This window comes from Drosophila tropicalis, unplaced genomic scaffold (genome assembly GCF_018151085.1).
Source record: "Drosophila tropicalis isolate 14030-0801.00 unplaced genomic scaffold, ASM1815108v1 contig_1009, whole genome shotgun sequence".
Lineage (NCBI taxonomy): Eukaryota > Metazoa > Arthropoda > Insecta > Diptera > Drosophilidae > Drosophila > Drosophila tropicalis.
This window is the reverse complement of record NW_027172367.1, coordinates 1095307-1119396: the sequence shown is the minus strand read 5'-3', so window position 1 is coordinate 1119396 and position 24090 is coordinate 1095307. Positions and strand designations below refer to the sequence as shown.

The window sequence follows — 24090 nt, the reverse complement described above, 5'->3', positions numbered from 1 at the left end:
TCAGTGAAGAGTAGTGCTTTTAGCTGACTCAGTGGCCTTTCATGCCCATTCGCAACGGGGAGACGGCCATCAATTTATTGCCGATCATCATGCGATGAAACTGGAACGTTGAATCCAGAAGACGAGGAAGAGGAAGGAAGTCAGGATGAACTGAACTTGCTTGGAGCAACCAAATAATTTCGTGTCACAATATTGACACTCAACTGTTACTTATTTCTGCTTTGCGTTTCATACATACGTATGTACACACATATCCAGTCCTTATTGAAACATACATATTGCCAGAACCAATCACTTCACTAGCACATTAAAACATCTTATGAGGTTAATCTCTATGCAAATCTGTAGTGAACTTATCATAAATATTATAACAACGGTGCAAAAATGAAAAATCACGACTAGAAGAATGCGTAATGAATGTATGGCAAAAAGTTAAGTAGGATAATCGACCCGCCTTCTTTGGCACATAAGCATATGCATATGCCATGGGCTACCTCGCACAAGAGAACGCAAGGCCCCCCTAGCACCACACACATCCGTTTCGATTTTAAAGAAACAAAAGAGTAACGCGGCTTGCTTCAACCATGCCGAAGTTTGTATACCCTTGCAAGTAATTTGTTTCTCTTTTCTTGCCTACATAGCTCTCATTAAAACAGACTACTATTATTTTATGAGTAAGTTAGTTGCACTCCTTGGTGATAGTCGCAGTAGAAGCAAACAAAATTACTAGCCACAATTATGTTTTGACCTATCGTCCCTAGGAGAGCTATTTGATATGATATGTATCCTGATCGGGAGCTCGTATCCTGTCCTATGGACACTTAAATGAAAGATTAATTCATTGTGCTACTAATGATCAACAATACATTTAGATGAGATTTAAAGTAGAATATTTAAAAAAAGTTCAGTTTTATACATAAAATATTTTCTTATAAATCAAACTTTTTGTATCACCAAATGTTGCCCCCACCTAACTACTCATCGCTTTAAAACTAACAAAGTTATTGGTTAAAGATCACTTCTATGTGAACTATGCGATATATTCGCTTGATCTTGATGAAATATGTTACCGCAATTAACAGCTATTTTAAACTGACGAATAGAAATGAGAATTAGAAGACAGCAAAGATATTTAGAATATGTTTGATAGCAGTAGAGAGAGATATAGTGCCCTGATCCGGCTGACTCTGCAACATACACAACTGGTAAAGTAAAATAAACCCTAGTAAATGAACTCTAAACTAAATAAACTTGATTTAGCTCTTACAGACTCAGGAATCTAGAGGTTTATACGGACGGACAGACAGACTAGATCGATTCGGCTGTTTATGTTGATCAAGAATATATACATATACTTTAGGGTTGCAGTTGTACCTTTTGTCGATTTTGATATATCACAACTATGGGTGTTTGGTTAAAAAAGATGGTCAAATAAATATTGTTTATCATAGATACATACTTATAGGGGTCTCCCCTGTTATCAATATATATGTGTATATTAAATATAGATTTAAATGCTAATAGTAGCATAGCAGTAAAGAAAGAATTGTCTAACGAAACCCTCGTACGATGATAGGAGAGATGAACATCAACTTGTAATATGGCGAATGGGAAGAAGGTGTCAAAAAGCAATGGTATCCATGTCTGACCTAGTCGGCAGTCAGAGATTTACATGTAGAATGCGAAATGCACAATATCGAATTACAATTGGTTATAAGCAACGTCCAACATATGTATTATCCTATACTCGCATTTTTAAACTCACTGTCTGCTCCAGACATTTGGCCCATGCAGACCGTACGTCATCCCACCGTTCTCGGCAAATGACTCCCTTAACTTCAGAACGAAAATGTTACGTTTTTTGGCTAAATTATCCAATTTTGTTCACTTGATTGACTGCACTTTTGATGCCTCTGCCAGTACCATAAAACCTCAATGCAGATGCAACAGCCCTCCTCCTTCTTTCCAATCATTGAACTGCCGCTGCCGCCGATTCCTTCTTCATGTTGCTTTACATAGCCCAGAACATGCCAGGAAGCGGCACCAGTTCAGTCTCTTAATGGACTTTCGCAATCAGCTGTCAATGCCTCACCCTGACTATTTATTTTTGCCTCAGTGCCAAGTGTCACCGACTATACAGCGATTCCATCAATCAATTGCTGCGAATTATAAATAACCGAACCGAACTGAACCGGCCGGTCGACCGATTGCAAGTGACTGACCCAAGACATGGCATGCCCGTTCGATGTCCGAGTTCGTGTGATGGTGACGATTTTGAAAAATTGCCAATCAAAGAAAAACCGCAAAGAGTTTCCGTCCCCGCCGCGCCCTAGCTCTCGCTCTTGTTGACGACCCCGAGTCACGTTGCAGTTGACATTTCGATGGGCAAAAACAAAGAAATGTTTTTTGTTTCGCCTTACCTTGTACTCCCTCTCCCTCACCCGCGACATTGTCGATTTATTGTTTTTGATGGATTACACACACCGTCGATACTTTTGTACAAATTTTACAGTGACAATTGTCAAATGTCAGAATGGCAAATTGTTTTTGGGCGCACTTTTAATTGCCTTGATTGTTTCTGCAAATGCTAACCATGGACAACTGAAATAGAAGCGCAGATCATCTCGGTATGCATTGCCCCAGACTTTCCCCAATTTATAGATATCTGAAAAATTCATTAAGCGATGGGGCATGGAGATGGAGAGCATCCTCGACAGAATGAATTTCACTTGCTTTCACTTGTCATCTCTTCAGGTGCGGTGAATCAATCAAAATTGGAATCCAACCCAATTCCCTCAAACAAAATGAGCCCCCCAGTATAGCATGACCGGCAAACCAATTGAACACAAGCCGCTTGAAGATATCATTGCGCATTATCATTTACATGAGAACTGCTGTGTACCTACAAATTGAAAGTGTCTCTTTATAATGTCAATGAATCGTCAATGAACTTGAGAGGCGAACGCTTGAATTCCAAATTCCTGATTTCATCGAATTGCGCTGGATTTCTCCGATTGACAGGCATCATGGGGGCATTGTGGAAAAGAAAAATCAAAAATCCGCGTAAGCAAATGCATGCATTCGCACTCGAGTTGGAGTTGAAGCTGAATCCAGATCTCACATAGTCACTCAATGGTATTATCAATATCAACAACATGATTGGACGAAAATGAAAACGAAAAACGTTAATACGGCCAAGCCAAGGCAATGAATACGAATCGATCTCTCGATCTCTTGATCGTCATCATCATCATCGATCGTGTAAACAGAGACGCACTAACCGCACTCAATCAAAAATTTGATTATTTTGATATGTAGGTGCTTCAGACGCTGACTCCCCAACTGACTGATAAACCCAACAGCAAAATAAACACACGCACCTAAGTACCCCGAGCCTATAATAACAATAACAGACCTAGGAATCAGAATCACAATCACAATCAAAACGAGAACAGGCAGCTGCATCTGCATCTCAATCTGCTTGTCAGCATATCCATATCCATGATATTCGTGGAATATCCACTTGAGCGCTTCAATTGCAAGAGAATATGAATTTAATTGCAGAACACAACCATGGGGAACCGAAGATATTGAAGATTTTTCGAACTAGATTGGAACAAGTCCAGTTGGAAGCTCGACGACCGAAATCCAAATATGTGTAGAGCACAGCGAGGCGAGTGTCGTAATTGGAGTAAACCCGAGATAATTAGGGAATAGCAACTAAACACATTAACGTAGATCCGCCTTAAGCTGCCAGACATTGTTCATTATGTATATTGACATTACGGCATGCTTGTTCTACATTTCACCTCTTTCCTTGGGTTAGCAAACGCACCTCTTTGCCTATTAATGTTCCCTTCCATTGAAACATACATATATGTAGGCAGGCACACAAAAACACAAGAGATACATAACATACATACATCAAGTGGGGGCAACTTGGGATCAACTTGGGATTGTTTTCTCAAATCGATCTACGGTGATTATTCGTCTCATGTGCGCCATTGCTGAACTCGTTTCGAGTTACCAGAACCACTTGTTTGAGTGAGTGAACAAGTATGTGACATGTTTGATTTGTTACTTTGATTGATTGATTGCTGAACACGTTTGCGCTCAGTTGTGAAGTAATGATTTTCGATTTTTTGCATGATGTAGAAATCTTTTGGTCTGATACGTTCCCACAAATAATGACATGGCGACTTTTGCCAGCCGCTCATGCTATTGACATCGGGCGGCGGCAAAGAATTGGACCTACGGAATTCTGATTGACAACTCACTGTGCGAGCCGTGTTTATAGTACATACATACATTAGTGCGTGACTGCTAAGAAGACCCAAATATTTCGCCTGGTATCGGGCAGACGGTACTCAGACTAATCAACAATGCATCGATATCAAGAGACTTTGGCCTCGCTTTCGGTCCTTCAGTTCTTGTGAAAAGCCGTCACCGATGCAGTCGATATCTCTTTTTTAAATATCCACACAAAGTTGCAGAGTTGGGTCCTCGATACGTCTTCTTCGTCGTGGTCGAAACTCTGTCCTCGTCTGGCGTTATATCTTAACAATCTGTGGCCATAAATAAGCTTAGGACAGTAGAATGTTTCGACACAAGGGCTTCCATGTGGACTTGTTTTGGCACAAGGGTTTCGCTGTGGACTTGTGTTGCCTGTTGACATACGAGCAAGTAAGTGGACAACAGTTAAAAAACGCATTCTCTTTCGGCTGGTTCATGTGCATTTTGCAATCTGCACAAATCACAAATCAAAAATCCACGGTTGATGGATACTTGGGATTCAGTTTACTTTGAATATTTTGGGGACCAAACACAATCTACATACATACATATAAATTGTTAATATTTAATATTACTGTAAGTGTCCTTCAATATAGCACAAATAAGCACAATCTCAATTGGAAATGACGATAACTTGATCTATGTTCTTCAGAGTACGGCAAGAAATATCGCAAAATGCTAAACGAAATTCGTGAAGTGTCAACATAAGCTCTCGGGTTCTAGTTCGCAACTCTTTCTTTGGTAAGACTTGCGTGTTTGTCCCGGACTCATATCAGTCAAGACGAATCTCCTTGGTCGCAGTTGAACAAGCAGGCAAAACAGACGAAAGACTCAAAGTGAGAAGCTGCTGTAGATATACTCAATGTTGAAATGAGATAGAAGCAATAAATGAGGGAGAAAACAAGGGAGAAGCCGAGGGATTTTAATTACATATACGGTTGAGCCTGAGATTCAGACTGGGTCTGTGGTTGAGGCTGAGTCTGGCAATTATTTACATTAACACGATCACAACTCAGGGACACTGCACATGCATCATCGTGTTGCGATGACGATCGAGATCTGGAACCCCAGACTCAAATACACATCTAGACAACAACAGTTTCCAACGTCGTCGTCGAAGTCTTGGTTCCTGCCATGTATGCATATTAATTTATTGGAATCATGTTAGTGAGTCGATATTGATACAAATCCATTTTCGATCGAGTTGCTCCGATACCACAGAATGATCAGCTACAGAATAAGAAAGAGAGAGGAAGTGGGGAAGAGCCTGTTAGTGCACATGCTGAGGCAATGGCAAAAAGGCAGCAAACATTACACAACCGATCAGCTACCAAGTGCAGCACTTGGTCCAATGTCAGTGGGCAGCTTCTGGCTTCCTCCCCCTCCACTCACCGTGCATTGCATGATCATCGCTCGTATTGAGCGTAAATCGAATGACTATCATGCGATTATGGCCGGGCAGGGCAGTTTTGTACTCCAGTCACATGTGAAGATCGAAAGAGTGGTATCGGCGGAGTGACAGCTTCCATGTTTTGGGTTTTCTTTTAATTAACGTCAGTTTGAAAAACAATTGAAAATTAAAAAGGTAAATTGCCTAACCAGGATATATCGAAAGATTTCAAATTTTATTATGAACAGAAAGAAATGTTTACAATTTCAACTACTTTTGCAAATTAACCGTGTCGATGTTAAGACTTTTAAAGAAAAATGTCAGAATATCTGTGGCCTCCTGAATTCTCATGGCAGTGGGTTTGCCGGCGCCATGACCAGCATTTGTGTATACTCTCAATAAAATTGGATTTTTTTGGAATCTCGAATTGCGAACGGCTTCTTGCAGGGCGGCCGCAAATTTCAAGGAATGCAAAGGACTCACACGATCATCGTGGTCAGCAGTTAATATCAGTGTTGACGGATATTCCATTTTATCATTCTCAGGGACATGAATATTATGTAGTGGCGAGTACTTTAAAAGATTTTCAAAGTGTTCTTTCTCGCTGGGATTCCCATAATCTGAGATCCAAGCGTGCCCAATAGTAAACTTGCAGAATCGAAGCATATCCATGACACCCACTTGAGCCACTGCGGCACCAAATAATTCAGGGCGCTGATTGATACAAGCGCCTACAAGAAGTCCACCGTTTGAGCCACCTTGTATAGCCAATCGATCTTTGGTGGTGTAGTTCTTATCGATTAGATAGGCTGCTGCAGATTGGAAATCGTCGAAAACGTTTTGCTTATTTAAAAGCCTTCCCCCATTGTGCCACTTAATCCCATACTCGCCACCTCCCCGAATATTCGGATAGGCCAAAACTCCATCGAAAGTATCGATAAACATTAGCCCGGTGATACCGAACGATGGCAAAATGCTGTAGTTAAAACCACCATAGCCGTACAGCAGGCACGGACGCGGTTCTCTATGCTCTCGTTTCTTGCATATTATATACATTGGAATTTTGGTTGAATCTTTACTCTTATAAAATATCTGCTCAACGGCGTAGTCAGACCTTTGGAAGCCATCTAACTTAAAGTCGATTTCAAGAATAACTGATGGCGGGACATCCGGTTTCTGAAAGTCGTACTGATAAATCAGTCCTGGACTGAGAAACGACGAGAATTGGTAAAATATTTCCGAAAGCGTCTTTTTTCCGGAAAATTCCACAATGGTGCCAATGTCCAGATCGAACTGTTTTATTAATTTTCCCGTTTTCAATTCATGCGCCTGCAAAATACTTTTCACATCTCGTATATAGCATACCATTAGCTTATCGTCGTGAACACATTTAACCCAGTCCATAACGTCTCTTTCATTTTCCGGTATTACTGTTGACCAATTACTTTCAGCCGGAGCATCAAAATCAATCGCAATTAGACGATAGTTGGGCGCATTTTTATTTGTGCAAAAATAGAATTTCGATCCCACATTGGTAACGTAGTAATAGTCTGCATCAAATTCTCGAACAATCGGTTTTATTTCTAGTTTGCTTGTTATATCTGTCTCAAGATCCAGATCAGCGTAATATATCAAATTGTCGCGCACTGTGACTTGAATAAGCAGTATTAAATATTTGCCGCAGTCCGACACTTCAGGTGAAATGCGCCACGCAGGTTCTTGGGGAAACTCCACAACTAAGGTATCTTTATCTTGACATTCCCCAATTCTGTGGTAGTACAATTTTTGATTCTTATTCTGTTTCGTCTCGGATCCATCGATATTACCCCCTTGATGGGGATACTGGGCATAAAAAAACCCTTTATTGTCTTTTGTCCATGAGACCTTAGAGAATTTTACACGCTCAAGCACCTCGTCATAGTCTTTGGCAGTTTCAACGCATCGTATGCGTATCTTGTTCCAATCTGATCCATTTTCGCTGAGCCCATAAGCCATATAGGATCCATTTTCTGAAAAAGATTTTGTGGTCAACGCCACTGTTCCGTCGTCAGATAAAGTATTCGGATCGAGAAAAACTTTGCTTTCGCCATCCAACGATTTTAGCTGATACAAAACACTTTGATTTTGTAACCCTGTATTACTGAAGTAATAATAATATTTTCCGTGTCTGTTGTAACATCCAAATTTTTGGTAATTCCACAAATTCTTTAGTTTTTCGTGAATCTTTTTCCACTCCTCGCAATTTTCTAAGTAGGGTCGAGTAATGCTGTTCTGAGAATCCACAAATTTATGTGTTTCATCAGCGTCTGGGTTTTCGAGCCAGCGGTAAGCGTCTTTTACCTCTTTGCCATGGTGGTGCTCTACAATTGTATCTATTCGCGCTTTAGGATATGTAAGATTTGAATCCTTTATGCTTATTCCTGACATATTGAAAGCGCTTGTAAATGATAAGTTTCTGCCCTGAAGTAGGAAATGGGAGTCTAACAATAAAGTCCGAAAAGTTAGTTTATGTATACACATACAATATATGCTCTTCATTTGATTAAAATTAAACTAGTGCCTGAAAATTTTAAATCGTCTGACAGATGTTGCTATATATTTTGTGTAGAGTGTAATTTTGTGTGGAATTTGTTCAAGCCCAGGTCAACAAGAGAATCACTTTTACCTGTCGTAACTTAGAACTATAAGGGAAATCTGAGAAAGGTATTTTAAGAAATGCAATGGTGTTAATGGCAAAGCATCTCTTTAATGCAAAGGATACTAACCGCTAAGCATACAAACTTTGCAATAATGGCATCAATTAATATTGAAAGGAATAAGACAATTTGAAAGTGAACTGCAATGGCGTGTCCAATAATTCCATCAATTTGCAACATCCCTTCCTTACGGCTTGTCAAGCTGTGATTCAAGATGGAGCAGGAGTAGCAGGCAGACACTGACATCTTCTGTAAGCCTAAGCATGCTGGGCTTGTCAACGAACCAGAGGCTACAACTCGCAGAATTGGCAGCGAACCAAAGCCAAAACCAGAACCAGCAACAAGTCAAAGCGCTGACAGCGACATGAGCGCAACAGCAGCGAACAGCATGATCGTCATTGGGGCTCGATCGAGATAGGAATCCCAAGTTTGTTCATCTTTATCCCTGTCACACACACTCACACAGGCACACTCACACTGGCACACACATAGGACATAAACGCATCGATCAGATTGCGATCTCATTAAAGCGAATTATTTGTGTTGCTGCTTATGTTCTGGCCCGTTGCATCTCTCACTGCTCTTTGAGAATCGGTTCCTGCTCCTGCAATCGTGATTGTTATCGCTGAAACAAAGTTGTTGCTGGTGGTGGTTGTCGATTTGCCAATCGTTTAGGCCCCAATATCATTTGCCTTCCTCTCTTGTTGCTGTTGGTGTTGCAGGTAAAATGTGCGATTAACGCTTAGCCACCTCCATAATTTATGCTCGTCTCGTTGTCACTTGTTCTGTCACATGGTCTTGACTTACAGTCAAATTTATGCACATACGATTTGCCCAAAGCAGGTAAATTTTACCAGAGTTTTTCAAAAATTAGTTTCTAGCCATTTCCAATGGGGCAGTGCTAAGCGAAGCACCTCAAACACCCATTACTTATGTATATATAACAAACATGTTGTACACAGAATTGCGTTTTGTTTATGCTTCCGACTTAATCATATGCTTAGAAGAAAAATGAACCCCTTTCCACGCGCAATGCAACATTTGCGGGATAACGATTGGATCCATGTCTCCCAAATTCAAGCAGGAAACTCAGACTTTGTGTTGGTTAGGAGGATGAGTTATATTTTGAAGTCCACGGAGCGCATCAATTTTATCTCCTGTCGTCTCGCAACCACAACAGATGAGATGGCTTTGCGTCCCTGGAGTCTAATTAGGATGTAATTTGAAGGACACGAGTGATGACCAAGCATCAAACTATACTGCTTGAGACTTGCTGTGACTTATTTCCGGTGACTTTTTTGTGTGGCCTCCCTTAGTTTTTTACCCTTTTGAGTTTTCGGGCTACTGTGAGCTCTTACTTTGCCGGACACTGGCCAAATGAATGGTCAGTGATTTGACGGCAGGGTTCTAAATGAATGAATGAATTAGTTCCTAAGAGAATTCATGGGATTCTGTTGTATGTGGTCGAGATTTGGGACTGTTGATAGATGTGTTCCCCGCCTCGAAATTTGTTTTATTGATAATTTGGGGTTTTGCTAAAAATAACATTAAATATTTATTTTAATTCGAAACTGAAATATTGAATTGTATAGCCGTTGAGAGATTTATGAGTTTGTATCAAACTGTGAGATAAATTACCAACCAATTGAAACGCAAAACAAGATTGTTGAATAAAACGCTGCAACTGTTTACATAAATATGCTGTCTGTAGAGTGGGAAAGCCTGAAGAGGCACCTCGAAATAGTCGATTCCTAGACTCCTAATCAATTAAAGTATCGCGAACTGAAATTAGTTCTTACTTTAAGAGGAAGACCCCTTTAATTAGACCCATACGCAGTTTGCGGATCGGAATGCTAGCGACATAAATGGATCTGTGGGGGAATGCATTTGGGATACCATTGACTGGATGCACGTGGCTCGAGTCGGAGTACGGAACGGCTACTGCTGCGCATGCGTTTGGCTAGTTTTCTATTAATTACACTGATTTATGTGTTCATTGTCCATTGTTGTTAAGGTCCACTCACTGCCCGCCGTTCTGGCTGTTGTTCAGCATAGATATCTCAGGTTGACTTTATGATGGTTAACTTTTAATGGCAGACAAAAAGGGAAACAGAAATTGGGCAAAAGCATTTGTTCATTGTTGTCGAGGCCGAAGAAAGTTGATTAACATTCGCGACCAAAAATAAATTCGGCAGTTTTGGGGGCAGAAAGTCCAACTAGATTTGTTTCTAAGTGTATGAAACCATTTCCCACACAATTTAAACTGTAGTGAACCAATTCTTTCTCGAGTTGGTTTCAAGTTCAAGCATTCAACTTTTAAAATCGACTTTGACCTTATGTATCTCTCTAATACACTGGTATTAGACACACAAAGACAAGTGCATAACGCATTTGTACTTAAATATGTGCATATTTGATGGAAAAATAAACGGAAAAGGTAGGGCACAGTTCTTTACAAATCATTGTACATGTTGGACCTCTCAATCTCTTACCCAATATTGCCCAACCATTCTCTCCCCCTGCAGCTTGTATCTATTTCCCTGATTACTTCGCGCATCAGATGCCAACAGATTTGAAACGGATGCAAACCACAGATACACAATCCTTGCGATATGCACGTCTGTCAAAATAAATTTCATGCAAACGAGCTCAGGCAGCAGCAGGCCCGTGAATAAATCAGTTTGTAAACATAAATAAAACAACAGAAATAATTTTCGCACATTTCGTGCATGGAAAATCTCATCCAACGCCGACTCATCGTCATCGTCGTCGTCGTCGTTGTTGCGTCTGACAATGGGCCAAGCGCAGGAACTTGTTACGATACTGGATATGGGATCATCTCTTGGATTTCGTCAGGCATCGGCAGCAGTCATAACTAAATTTATGAGTCTAAACTGCTTTATGGCCAAGCGAAATACCAAAATTAACGCATTATAAATAATCATTTTTATGATTTGATAAATAAATGCAATTCGTTGTGGCTCCATTGGAAATTCTGTGTTTTGTTTGAGAAAAGGGAAATTAAAATTGCTCTATGCCACATAAGTTCGAAATTTCCGAAGGCCTTTATAAGTCGGTGTAAGTTAATTGGGTCCATTAAATTTAAAAAGTTTATAGCCCGAATCGCTTAGTCCGTTAACTCAATAAGATCACAGTAAATGCATAGCTGGAAGTTGTCCAGTTGGAACCATTTAGCTTCAAATGAGTCATAAACGCACTTAAATAACGGACAAACAAACATCAGTCCTACATGCACCCGTTAATTCAAACGAGTCCATGCTGAGGTATGTACATGCAAGCATATGTATATAGTACATATATTATACATATAGTATAATGAATGTGTTACTTTTCGAATTCAGAACGTACGCGATTTGTGGTATTTGCTGCTTGTGCTGTCGATATTTGAATTATTTCCATCGCCACTTGCCGTAACCCATCGCCGTTGTGGGCCACTTTTGGCCACAATTGTGGCCTGTAGTGCTGGAAATGCACTTCCGCCCTTGGCCTCCCACCCCGAAATGCCGAGTACTGTTGTTTAAGTTGTTATAGTTCGATCCGCCCATGTCCCCTACCTCTACGCTGAGTGCCTAACTGGCTGTCGATGGGTTTACAATCCGTCAAAACATTTCCCATGGACTAAAGCAACTGCATCATTGGCACTTGCGACCTATTAGGAACAGCTTTAAATAAACAAATGTAAGTGAAGTATGTGGCTAGGAAAATACTGCAATATACATATATAAATTGGGGAATGACTATACATAGACTATGCGATGGGCTATGAATCACATAAACTTGAGTGAAATTTAGCAGTGTATGATCTCATGTTTTAGAAGTTTTAATGCATTCAATGTCCTATATTGATGAACAAACGAACCAATTACTTTAGAAAGATTAACACTAAACTCACTCTTTGCTGGGTAATCGATCGACTGTTGTGTTCAACTAACCAATGAGAAGCCTTCTTCCAACCTACTGCAACAACAGCAAAAATGTAACAATGCCAACAGCTTTCAAAACTTACAGGCTGGCGATGTATCAATGTCACTGAACGAAAATTAAGAACCAGGAACAGTGCACCGCGTCTCGTCTTCTGTATGAAGTCACCGCACCTACCATTGGTGGACCGAAGCAACCATTGTCTGGAGGAAGCACCGGCAACTGGTAACGGCCAGCCCAAATGTCAACTTTTTGAGATGTTCCTCCTATGGTGCTCCTCTTATTGGTGGAACTCGGTTGGCCATTGTTTACCCCAGTGTGCCCCTCTTCTGCATATATGGACTGCTCTCGACGTTGCATTTGTAGCTGTCAACACCGCGTCAAAAGAAAAAAAAAAAAAAAAAATAAAAACCAATGAAAATACACACACGCAGACGTAATCGCATGCCAAACAAAAACACTCCATAAACAATAATAAACAAATCTTTCAGACCAAGACAAGTATCGCGATCCCTATTCCCGTTTTGCGGTTGACCACCCGCACACGAGACGATATTGATTCGAGCGCAAGTCTGTCAAGCACGCTACAAGGTAGAATTCGCATTATTTCCACTGACATATGTAAGGAGCGTCTAGCACCTACCGACTACAAGCTGTCGAGGCACTTGATTCGGATATCCATAATTGCATGCCTTTGACTCTTGCACAAGGGCCAAAGACTTGAGGAGAGGACCTACATAGGACTGCTATTTCACTTTTCCTTAACAGAGATCTGCGCGAGATTAGGTCTGGTCGTCTGATGATTATATGTATGTATGTATGTATGTATGTGTTTCAGTGGACAATTTAATCCATTCCAAATTCACCTTCTGCGATCTCCAATGGAGGCCTTGAAATGATGTAGTATTGAAAAACAATAACACATTGTAAAGTTCTTAACAAATTCATATGTGTTTTTTACCATACGAATCCATCCACACTTGCTATTATATATTTATGTTTCGTACTGTAATTTCACTCACTGGGAACGTCTATCACGGCCTGTAAAGCACACCAACTGCTGTGCAGAACGCAGCATTCGATCTTGTAAATTGCATGGTGAGCTGTCTGAGTAAACTCCTACAACACAATCCAACGCAAATCAACCTCTTCCAAATGGAAGATCTAAACTGAGCGCTCACTGGAAACATTGCTCGGAGTTCGCGCCTGTTGATTGCTTGAGTGCATATGAGTATCGCTTCAGAGGCTGCTTATTTTAGTTGGGCAAACTGTCAAAGATATCCCAGCTTGCTGCCACTACCAGCTCCCCCTCTCTTCTGCCATGCCCAATTCCTCCAGCAGGCGATGCCTTTTTTGTTGCCTTGCGGATCGCTTGATTGATGATTTGTTTATTTTGATATGCGGGGGGATATTTCTTCGCGCCCGGTCGCCTCGGATGAGAAATAAATTTTGCCAATATGTATGTATGTTTGTTGGTGAGTTCTCATTCTTGGTGTTAGATTTTTCTATATAGAGCAGCAGCAGCAGCTAAGCAGCTAAGCCACCCCGGCGCGAAAGTGCAAAACCGAAACGGTATTTCTTTTTATACCCTTGCAGAGGGTATTATAAAATTGGTCAGATGTTTGTAACGCACAGAAGGAGACGTTTCCGACCCCATAAAGTATATATATTCTTGATCAGCATGAGAAGCTAAGTCGATATAGCCATGTCCGTCTGTCCGTCTGTCCGTCGGTGCGTACGCGTTTTACTCAGCCATCTTAAGAGCTATCGGGATGAAATTTTTTTTGGGAGCTTTTTTTTACCCGGGTGAGATAAAGTATGAAAATCTTTGGGATCGGACTACTATATCATATAGCTCTGGAACAAAAATTTTTGCAAAAATTGGAGTATCCCCATGAAATTTACCAATATAATAGAATTTGATATAAAATCTCAGATCCCAAAATTTGACCCTGATCGGATAAATAGAACACAAGTTACAGTCTATATAAATCGGTTCAATCGCTGCCGGCAGCTCTGCTTGCTGCCTACTACGTCACCATCTGTTAACAGAGCACATGCATACACACACAGACGCAACGCTACATAAACTGTATGTGTATGCGTGCGTTGCTTTGCTTAGGGAATGAGGGAAGAAGAAGAACAAATTGTACATAGTATGAAGAGTAAAATTGTTTTGTTTGTATATTAATGAATTGAGTTGCAGAAAAGAAATTTTGAACATGTGAAATTATTATTGTCAAGGACTGCAAGGGTATATAAACTTCGGCATAGCCGAATTTAACTTCTTTGATATTTAATTTATGAATTATAAATTTTTCATTCGATTGGCAAGAAAGTTTTGGCAGCTCAACAAATTGCCACATAGTTTTGATATACAACAGCAATTAAAATCGATCATATACAGCGAATACACACAACAAACATTCACTTTAATTTCGAGTGTATCAATCACTGAACTCTGCTGGGGTCGTGTTGATGGAGATTGTTCGACTGTTTTGGTGGGTCGAGACGGCACAAATCTGTTTCTTGTTATTCTCTTGCACGAAGGGTATATTAGTTCTGGTGAGTGTTCTTGTCAGCCATGTCTGTCTGTCCGTCTGTAGCTCTATTAGAGCAAAAGATACTTCCATTTGACTCCTAGCAATTAGGAACAAGAACAGTTAGACTCATCTAGAAATCGGATAACACGTATGCACGTCGGTCAATTTTCCACTCCGGGGTCTCAGGTATCGTGATGAAGAAGTTTTGCATTATAAACAAATATTGGCCCTTTGGAGACAACAACATACTTTCAATAGCGATCCAAATTCGAATTCTTTTTTGTTCTGTGTGCTACTGTTGTTGCACCCTGTTTGCTGCCGACACTAATTGCTAAGGACACATTTCTTATGCTTGCCGTCTGACACTGACGCCTTTTTCTCATCCCATTCCTAGAACCAGGAGGCCCTGTCCAAGTCCACTTCGTTGTTGCCTTTTGCTGTTATCAGTGGAATTTTAAAGCGCATCTTGCAAAGCCACAAAAAAAAAAAAAAAAAAAAAAAAAACAGAAAGCGACTTGGACATGGGCAAAATAACCCCTCCCCTATACGGTTGGATGTCTTGGCGGCGTTGCTAATTCGCTGGCATTTTCTTTATTTTACCCAAATGCGTTGTCCCAACTTCTTGTGATGACCGTTGTCGTCTCTTCGTTTTCCTTTCGGTTTCCTCTTCACAGCTTCAATTGCCGCCTCCACGTTGGCCAAGAAATGGAATTCTTGATATCTTTTGTTTGCCGACACTGACGCTCTGCCTGTCCCAACGCATCTTTGTCCTTTCGCTTCTCTAATTAAAAAAAATAAAACGGAGGTTGAGAAAAGGAGCTGAGTGACCGCACTAATTAGCCTCAAAGCAAGCCACATTTGGTATGCTTTTGATTTGTAAAAGATTTGAGCGCGATTCCCAAAAAGAGAGTTACAAAAGGGTAACAGCTGAGGGGTGCGCGGGAAGGTGACTTCAAAATGAAAAGACTTTAAATTGCAATTCCTTCAGTAATTACAACACATGTCTCAAGCTCTCTTCCCCTCTCCTTTTCTCATCTATCTCAAGCCTCCTTGCCGATACTATCATTGAAACCATTCGGTAAACATGTCACATGCAACTGAATCAATTTTCGAATCAATTCGTATGTATTGTGTATGAAACTGGATGCCCTGTCCATCTTCGAGTCATTACTGACCCTTGCCTTCAAAGACGAGAGAAGCATTATAAAATAACATAAAATGCGATTTGTTCCAAAATTGCAACAGACACGGAATTGGAAACAATTCTTGTTCTAATACAAGATACTAATAAGGGGGCCTCCTTCAAGAAGAAAAGATCAAAAAATCAATTCGCCAGCGCGTTTGTTTCAAACTGCTCCTTTAGCTTCTGCTGATGATGCAAGGATGACGCTGATGGCTTGACTTGGACTTGGCCAACGCGACTCAAGTTGTTGTCGGCTGTAATTAAAAGCAGCATAGCGTTGGATGGAGAGAGTTGGAGCTCTGGTGTACTTGTTTGCACACATCGAAATTGCGCAGACACTTGATGACAGTTTCAGTTAAAAAAACTTGTGGAAACACATTCTTTTAAGAACCCGGGGTTGCAGAGAATATGTGGCCAAGGCTAAAAGTGTGTGGTGGGGGAGAAGGCGCTCAGAAACATTTTAATCATTGAACCAAAACCAACCCACCACCCACTTGCTTACACACGACGGCGACGAATTGCTTTTGACCGACCATTTGGATTCGTTTGCTGTGTCTGCGTCTTTCGAAATTAGCAATAGAATCGAAAATAGAAATCACAGATAGACAAGGACAAATAATGACAAGCCAAAGGTCCTGCTAACGTTTGCTATATTTTTCCCCAAATGTAATGATGTGGGAACGTGTGAACGGATGACGCAAAAGAATCGAAATCAATTAGCCAATTGCACTCAAAGATGCCATAGATAGAGATGTTGTCATTATCTCGACCTCCAGCTTCCAACTTAATGCTAACCCTAGACCAAGGTCCCATTGTTGTGTGTCGACCTGTCCAGTTTGATCAGGACATGAACTTAAAGGCAATGTAGACGGCGAACCACAGTCATTGCGGTTACTGCCTTCTTCAATTCGAAGCTGGAATGCAAAGTTTAATGTGATGCATATAAACCATTCATTCGTTTGCACCCCTAGTCGTGCCGTTTGTGTCCAGTTTGTTGTATTTGCTCATGTGGCACATCTTGACCACATTTGATGCAATTTTCATGCACAAAACAACAGCAATTAGAATGGGTGAAATGTGTGCTTGAATTATTGATGAATTCATCATTCTATTGAGTAGAGTTAAAAACATCCACATTGCCCAAAGTGTGAGTTACTGAAGAGGGAGCACACGGAGAAAGGAATCAAGCAAAACCCCTTAGAGGTCCAGCTGGGCGAATGGTGAATGGGTAATGTATTGCACATCATCATGAACAATGATTTCATGATTTTGTTTTCGCTCTACCTCTATTGCCTTTTTACTTTGGTCAATGCCCAAGCTAGGGGTTGATTTGGTTGGGCATTCTCCACTAATGGGTCAACCGTCACCCAAACGGACGTCAAAGTGTCTGTAAATCACCCACAACAACAGAAAAAACCCAAACAAAAATTACAAACCGACTGGAGCGGCACATGGTAATGGACATAGACATTGAGGTGAGGCCCTGGGCCTGGGCCTGGGACAGGACAACGAATACATCATGAAATATCGAGCAAGGGTATCACCTCTTTTTTTCGGGTTTTTTCTTTGCTTGTTTTTTTTTTTTCCTTTCTTTTTTGTGTTGTCTGGCTATCTATCTATCTCACCCGCTTCGCCTGGCCCACACATATAATAAAGAAGGAAAGCACGTAAATTACTCTCGACGGTATAATTTAGTTGCTCACTTCCTATTGTTGTAGCTGCTGTTATTGTTGTTGTTGTTGTTGTTGGCTTACATTGTAGGTATGTGTATTATAAAGGCAAGGACATGCAGAACGAACCACCGAGTACATACTAACTAGAATTGGTATGTCCCAGAGATTGAGAGTTACCATAAAGTCCTCAAAATGCTTTTAAGAAACAAAATCAAGCGTTTTCAAGAGTCTGTGTCCTGTGCTCTTATTGGAACTTTGCAACAATGGATTTCCCATTTACATATGCAACTAAATATCGAACGATTCAAAACTTATTCTCTACATTAAATTTCTATTGTAAGTAGACATTAGACTAGCAAAGAAAAGTATTCAAAACATCCTAAAACTATCTTCACTTTAAGCCATTATACGTATATTCGCCATGATTCGCCCTTTTAAAACGTGTGCCTAATATACCAATTTTAAAACTAAATAGCTTATCTTAGGCTGTAGCCTTCTATCTAATGAAAGTCCACCTTTTTGAGTACTTGGCACTGCAACACAAATATTAAAAGCCGAAAGGCAATATTCATTAAAAATACCCATAAAATGTGCTCAACTTGATGAGCAGGTTTGCTTCTTCCCATTTTTTTCTCGTTTCTCTCTCTTCGACTATACAGAATTTAATTCATTGTTCATCAAAGGGTTTGGGTTAAGGCTGGGCCTGGTAATGTTGTCGTTAGCAAAGCTCTGGAGCTCTTGACTGTGTGAACATTTCATTTTAATGCGCCGACTAGCCATGTGAGGGGATGGGATGGATTGAGGGAGGGCAGTATAAGTTGGCGTTCTGCTTGCTCTTTTGCCCAATGCCCGTCTTTTGCTTCTTCATATTTCGTACTTGAAACGTAATTACTTTAGAAAATAATCGTTAAAAGTAATGGTCTGTATCAAATATATTAAAATATAACGCAACGATGGCGACGACGACGACGATGGCGACCATGAGAGCGAGTGCCTGCCAACTTCAGCAGCAGCAGCAGCAGCAGCGGCGAGGAGAAGAAAAACTGGTATCAAACTGGGCAATGGCAATCGCACTCGTCATGTCAGGAGTCGTCAAAACCGACCCCAGCATTCGTACGTCAAGGAGTACGAATGGAGTCTCCGCTTCATTGGATGCCATTGCACAGTAGCCCAAAGGCTCTTGAAAAATGTTCAACAAACTATGCAAGTGATGCAAAATATTCACTTTTATTATAGATGTTTGGTATTGAAATACACCTCCACCACACTCTAGCGTCTATTATTCAAATAAGCTTTGAACCACTGTGCATCGCTAGCAAACGCTTGGATGGCACTCCGCTTGGGACTTGGCCATCAGTTGAAATGAGTTTTTATCAACGTCTGTCTGGACTATAGTAGTCACAGTCGCCGTCACAGTCACAGTCATCGTCACCGTCGCATCTGGCATGGGTAAGGATCTGGGTTCATGTCGGAGGTCCTGGGCACATTAGTGAGCAAAATTTTATTGTACCTCTGGTTCAGCTTCTGTTTCTGTTTCATTCATAATATAATATAATTCTCTATGCCCCGGACTCTAGAGTTGACATTAAAAAAAAAGCAATTCGCGTTCGGCATTTCATCTGCAGAAATAGTTTTGTTCTTTCCCCACTAAGACATCGCTTTTATAATGCATAAGGCAATTCCCCTGCCCAGAGGCCGAATCGCTCGCTCTTCTATAGGTATCTCCTCCCCGTCCAATTTCTAACTTCCTTTGTATGTTAAATTTAATTTCTTTTGTTTCGTTACTCGCACGTCATTTGCAAAATGAAATTATTACAAACTGTTTTTCTCGCTCTCTTTTGCCTCCGTTGCCTCATTTGCTTGTCTTTGAGTTTGCTTTTCCAGTATCCATTTTGCAATTTCTTTTTATATACCCTTACCCTAAGAAAAGCCAACATAGAGTATTCTCTATCGACAAGTCCTCATTCAGGCCATCGTCTCTCTGCAATGCAAATATAAACCTATAATACTAGAGTGTGATTATGGCCAACTTTTTGTTTAGTACATAAGTCCAACATGTATTAGATACAATTGATTTGGGTCCTTTGAAACAAGATGTGAAGAGTATTCAAAGTTCGAGGCACCCAAATCAGTTGGCAGGATCTTTTTTCTTGTATGTTTAATTTTTTTTGTTCTTTTTTATGTGCTTGTGCATTTTTCCTTTTCTGGCTTCTTCTCCATCTCGAGCAGTAACAATTCCCGCGGGCATATCATCTGCTCCATCACTGACTTGGGTTTTGCCTCTAACTTACCATTTCACTTGGATTTCCTCGGTTTCTTTTTTTCATTCTCTTCTTTCCTCTTTGCATTTCTTAATCATTTTTGACTGTCTTAATCTAACTTGTATATTTCGGTTTTAATTTCGAGTATGTTGTGGGTGGGTTGGTCGGTTAACTGGCCCTGATACTATCATTACCTTAACCTTAGTTGTTTCTCAGTTTGTTTTTCCAAAAGGTCGAGGAGAAAACTTTCGATTTACAAAAACTCAAGTCAAATTGAAATTGGTTTTAGGTGAAAATTCAACGACAAAAGGTTTAGCATTGTCTCAAATTCAAGTCTCTTGAGACTCCGATGATCTGTTTGGATCTTCAAATTCTCCTGTAATTCAAGTAACTACTGCAAGGGATCTATTGTGTCTTCCAACATTGCAAAGGCATCTAATAATTTAGTAAGCTGAGATCCATTTTATGGATATTAATTTCCATTAAAATATCAGCTAAAAACTCTACGGAAAGCCATATTAAGGCCGACCAACATCGCACAAAAAGGTGACAAATGATAAAGTCAGCTCAAAGTAATTTCTTTCAATTAGGACGATGCTCAGGCACATTTCTGGACAAGAGCGTCGGACACCTCGTCCACTTTTGTTCGTCGTTGACATTGACATAACGCGCATGTGCAAGTAGTTATTTTTCTCTTCCTATCTCCCTAATTCTCCCTCTCCCTCACTCTTTCTCGGGTACGAATCAAATTCGAGTCTCTGATGTCAGTTATTAATGTTGCACATTTTGCGACTTAATGGCAAATTCAAAAGTTGACAGATGTGCGTAATTTATTTAGGTTTCTCTTTTTACACCATGGGCCCAGAGCGTGAAAAGGTATATTAAAATCAGCCAAATCAGTATATTATATATCCCCCTAAGCATGTACATATGTATGTACGAATATTTATGATATGCTCTAGGCTTATACGCTTCTACGAAGAGCGAGATAGCCTTTATATTGCCAGATGAAGACCTTTAATTCCAATTTACGTACTTTCCAATATCTCTTAGACTGAGGAACTGCACTGATCGACCTGGCATCTGTAAAGGGTTATAATATTTGGGTATAGGAATGGCCAATAGTTTATCCTTTGGTGCATGGTATACCCAAGTCGCCGAGAAGACTTAAGTACTTCATTTTCTTTATTGCAATCTCGTTCTGCAACAGCATTGATCCTCCTTGGAGTCGTGGTGGCCAGTTGATAAACGATCCCAGCATTGTGGTGTTGAAAAATGTTGCAAAAAAAAAAAAAAAGGAAAAATATGATGAGGCCATCATGATGGCGACCGGTGATAAAGCACTCAGACGAGCCATCTCAGAGTGTGTGTATGTACACATACATTGAACAGGCCGTTACCATACAAAATGGTGTAGAAGACCTTTTATTGTGCAACTCCCGTGCAAATACTTTTAAGACTCATTTTGCCCTATTACAGATCAAAGATGTTGTCCTCCGTACTTTGAATCTCCGAAAAGTAGTTCCAGAAAATGAATATATCAAGGAAGACAGGATTTATTTTAACTTTGTGTCCCAATCTTTAGAAAGTAATGGTTCTTTTCCTACTAATTAGTTCTTCGTTTGCCAAGATATACGTTTACCTTTATCAATAAAAGAAAGTATTAATCGATTACAAACCCCATAACTGAGAATAATACAGCCTATTTGCCTAATACCACACAGAGCGACTAATATCTCTGAGATTGACTAAGTAATTAAGTTGTGCTTATGATGAATAACCTGTCAAATTATTACAAATCAATATGTCCCAGAGAAAACTCAGATTTTAAGGTTTCAAACCAGTTTGGTCAGATTTGCCTGAATGACAGCGGCAATCACAGAGGACGGTGGCGGGCTTTATGTGGTATACGGAAATTGTCAGCCGTGGCCAAATCGTCAACAACAATGCAAATTGCTTAGATTTGTGTTGGACCACAAAGCGACACCTCGACACCTACGACACCTGGCGAGACCCAAAGCCAATGTCGCAGGGTAACTAAAGCTGGTGTCGGTCCTGTTGTTGAAGGATTCACGATGTGACAATGTCCGTCCTGCCTGCATACGACCATAATGTTGCTCTTTGGAGGACAAACACTACACAAACTGTCGTTACTAAAAAACAGGAATGGGCCACATCAGCAGCCATAAACTTGGAGTTGACAATTGTGAAAAATCCAAAGTCAGGCACATGTGAGACCCAGGCCCGTTGTGGGGCTGGCCGACTTCAAATGATGCCATAGCAACAACAGTCAACAGGCAATCATAAAATCAACAAACTATGAAATTCATCACCGCTCCAGTGAAAAGGCCTCGCCTCGTTGACACTTCCGCCTGTAGCTGTGTGAAATCTCTCAACTGGATCTGGAGTTGGATCAGGCAACACTCCGCACAGTCCACACAAATGACACTCGACAGGCAGCATCATCATTCACGGCCAGCGACGGGTAAGTGAAATTAATTGCATTGTTTTTGGCCAATGAATTCCTAGTTGCCAGTTTTTGTTTTCGGCTTAAACGCCTTGACGCCTTTTTGTGGACAAACAAACAAACGCAAAGCGAACGACGGCCTTAGTTCGCGTTCCCCTTCCTAAATCATCCCCCTTTCCACAATTTGCGATATTCTACAGTTCATCACATGTGATTGCCGCAGTATGTTGCACAAAACATTCAAGTGCACAGTGGGACAATGTCTGTGCATAAAGTGATTTCGACTATTTAATCTATTATGAATCATATTTTGCACTACATGCAAAAGTTGTTCAAACGAAAGTAGTTGTAATTCAAATCATTTCTTATATCTATTTTCATGAATTCTTAAAACGAGTTCCCAATTCAGTGTTATGGATGGTACAAGTTTAAGTCCGTTTCCCAATGTTGTCTATGTGCCGTGTGCCGACTGTGCATCATTCTGACTCTGTTTGGAGCTGCTCGTTCTGCTGCCTGCGCCTCCACATCTTCCCATCCCTTCATCCAACATCCGATTCCCATCCCAGTATCCCAGCTGTATCGCGCAGTCTCTGGCTCTTGCTCTAGTTAGTTACCATCATCAACATGTTGACATGTCTATGACTGGATGTGGTGTGTGACGGTATTTGTGTGTGTGTGTGTATGTGTGTGTGACAGAATGCTGGTGTTGGTGTTGGTGTTGCAGTTAGGCGCTAACCAAGCTCAACAGTGTTTATCACTCATGCTTATGGTCTTGTTTTTGCGGTGATATATCACACTTGACACTCATTCATTCAGTTTAGAGTTTAGTGTTTTGGGCTTGTAACCCCCAGGATTGTACCCCCCGTACTACCCCCCTATGAATGCTTAGAAATGCTTCCATTTGAATTTCATCACTTTTGAGGCAACGCGAACCCAAAGTTTGCTTTTGCCCTCTCTTGCCCCTCCCCCATTTGTGTGTTCTCTCTGGCAAGGGCAATTGCATAGTTAACTATCGTCAACATGGTAGGACCTCAACCTCAGGATCCCATTCTCCGACATTTTCGGCATTTCGGTGGCTTGATAAATGAAGCCCCCTCTCTTTCTGTTCTGCTTGATAGTCGTCAGAGCATCGTCATCACCATCACTGCCTTGTCCTTGCTTCTCTGTGTGCCTGTTAATTTGTTTATGGATACGGGATGGGTAAGGCTCTTGGAACGGATGGGGCAGCAATTCATTCACTCCCGCATCACTCACATGCATTTTCGACACTGTTTTTTTGGTTATTTGTCTTATTGTTGTTGTCGCTGGTGATGTTGCCTGCTCTTGTTTGTTTTTCAATTGCTTCACAAATGTTTATGCAGATGAATTGTATTTTGAGTTGTGTTTTTGTCTGGCTGAATCCTTTCCTATTTGATGAATGGTGGCAAATGTTTGCTAAGCTTTTCATAATGTGACTGTAAGTTGTGGCCGACTCGAAAAAGGAGCTATATTTCTGAAATATATACCAAAGTTAAGGATATAGTTCTGTAGTTTAACTTTGTGAATGACTTCTAAGGATGTCAGAAGTGTAGGATTGGTAAAGTGTAATTACAGATGTTGGCATCAAATAACTGGTAATAGCATCAAGCCATTCGTGTGACAA

The 24090-nt window shown here is 40.6% G+C and overlaps 1 protein-coding gene and 1 long non-coding RNA gene across 2 annotated transcripts; both read right to left on the bottom strand.

Annotated features, from left to right (window-relative positions):
- Window positions 1-5899: 5899 nt before the first annotated feature.
- On the bottom strand, window positions 5900-8248 carry LOC137586527 (prolyl endopeptidase). Its single transcript, XM_068302612.1, has one exon. It carries the CDS (start codon window positions 8219-8221, stop codon window positions 5954-5956), a length of 2268 nt encoding a protein of 755 aa, XP_068158713.1. The 5' UTR covers window positions 8222-8248; the 3' UTR covers window positions 5900-5953.
- Window positions 8249-12647: 4399 nt separating this feature from the next.
- On the bottom strand, window positions 12648-13418 carry LOC137586535 (uncharacterized). The gene is made up of 3 exons (XR_011033802.1): window positions 13283-13418; window positions 12965-13210; window positions 12648-12905 (listed from the first exon to the last, which is right to left on the bottom strand). It is a non-coding gene; the product is annotated as an uncharacterized lncRNA (long non-coding RNA).
- Window positions 13419-24090: the final 10672 nt, after the last annotated feature.

Coding starts and splice junctions, on each gene's coding strand:
- LOC137586527 (XM_068302612.1), bottom strand. CDS start 8,221: ATGAAGAGCATATATTGTATGTGTATACATAAACTAACTTTTCGGACT.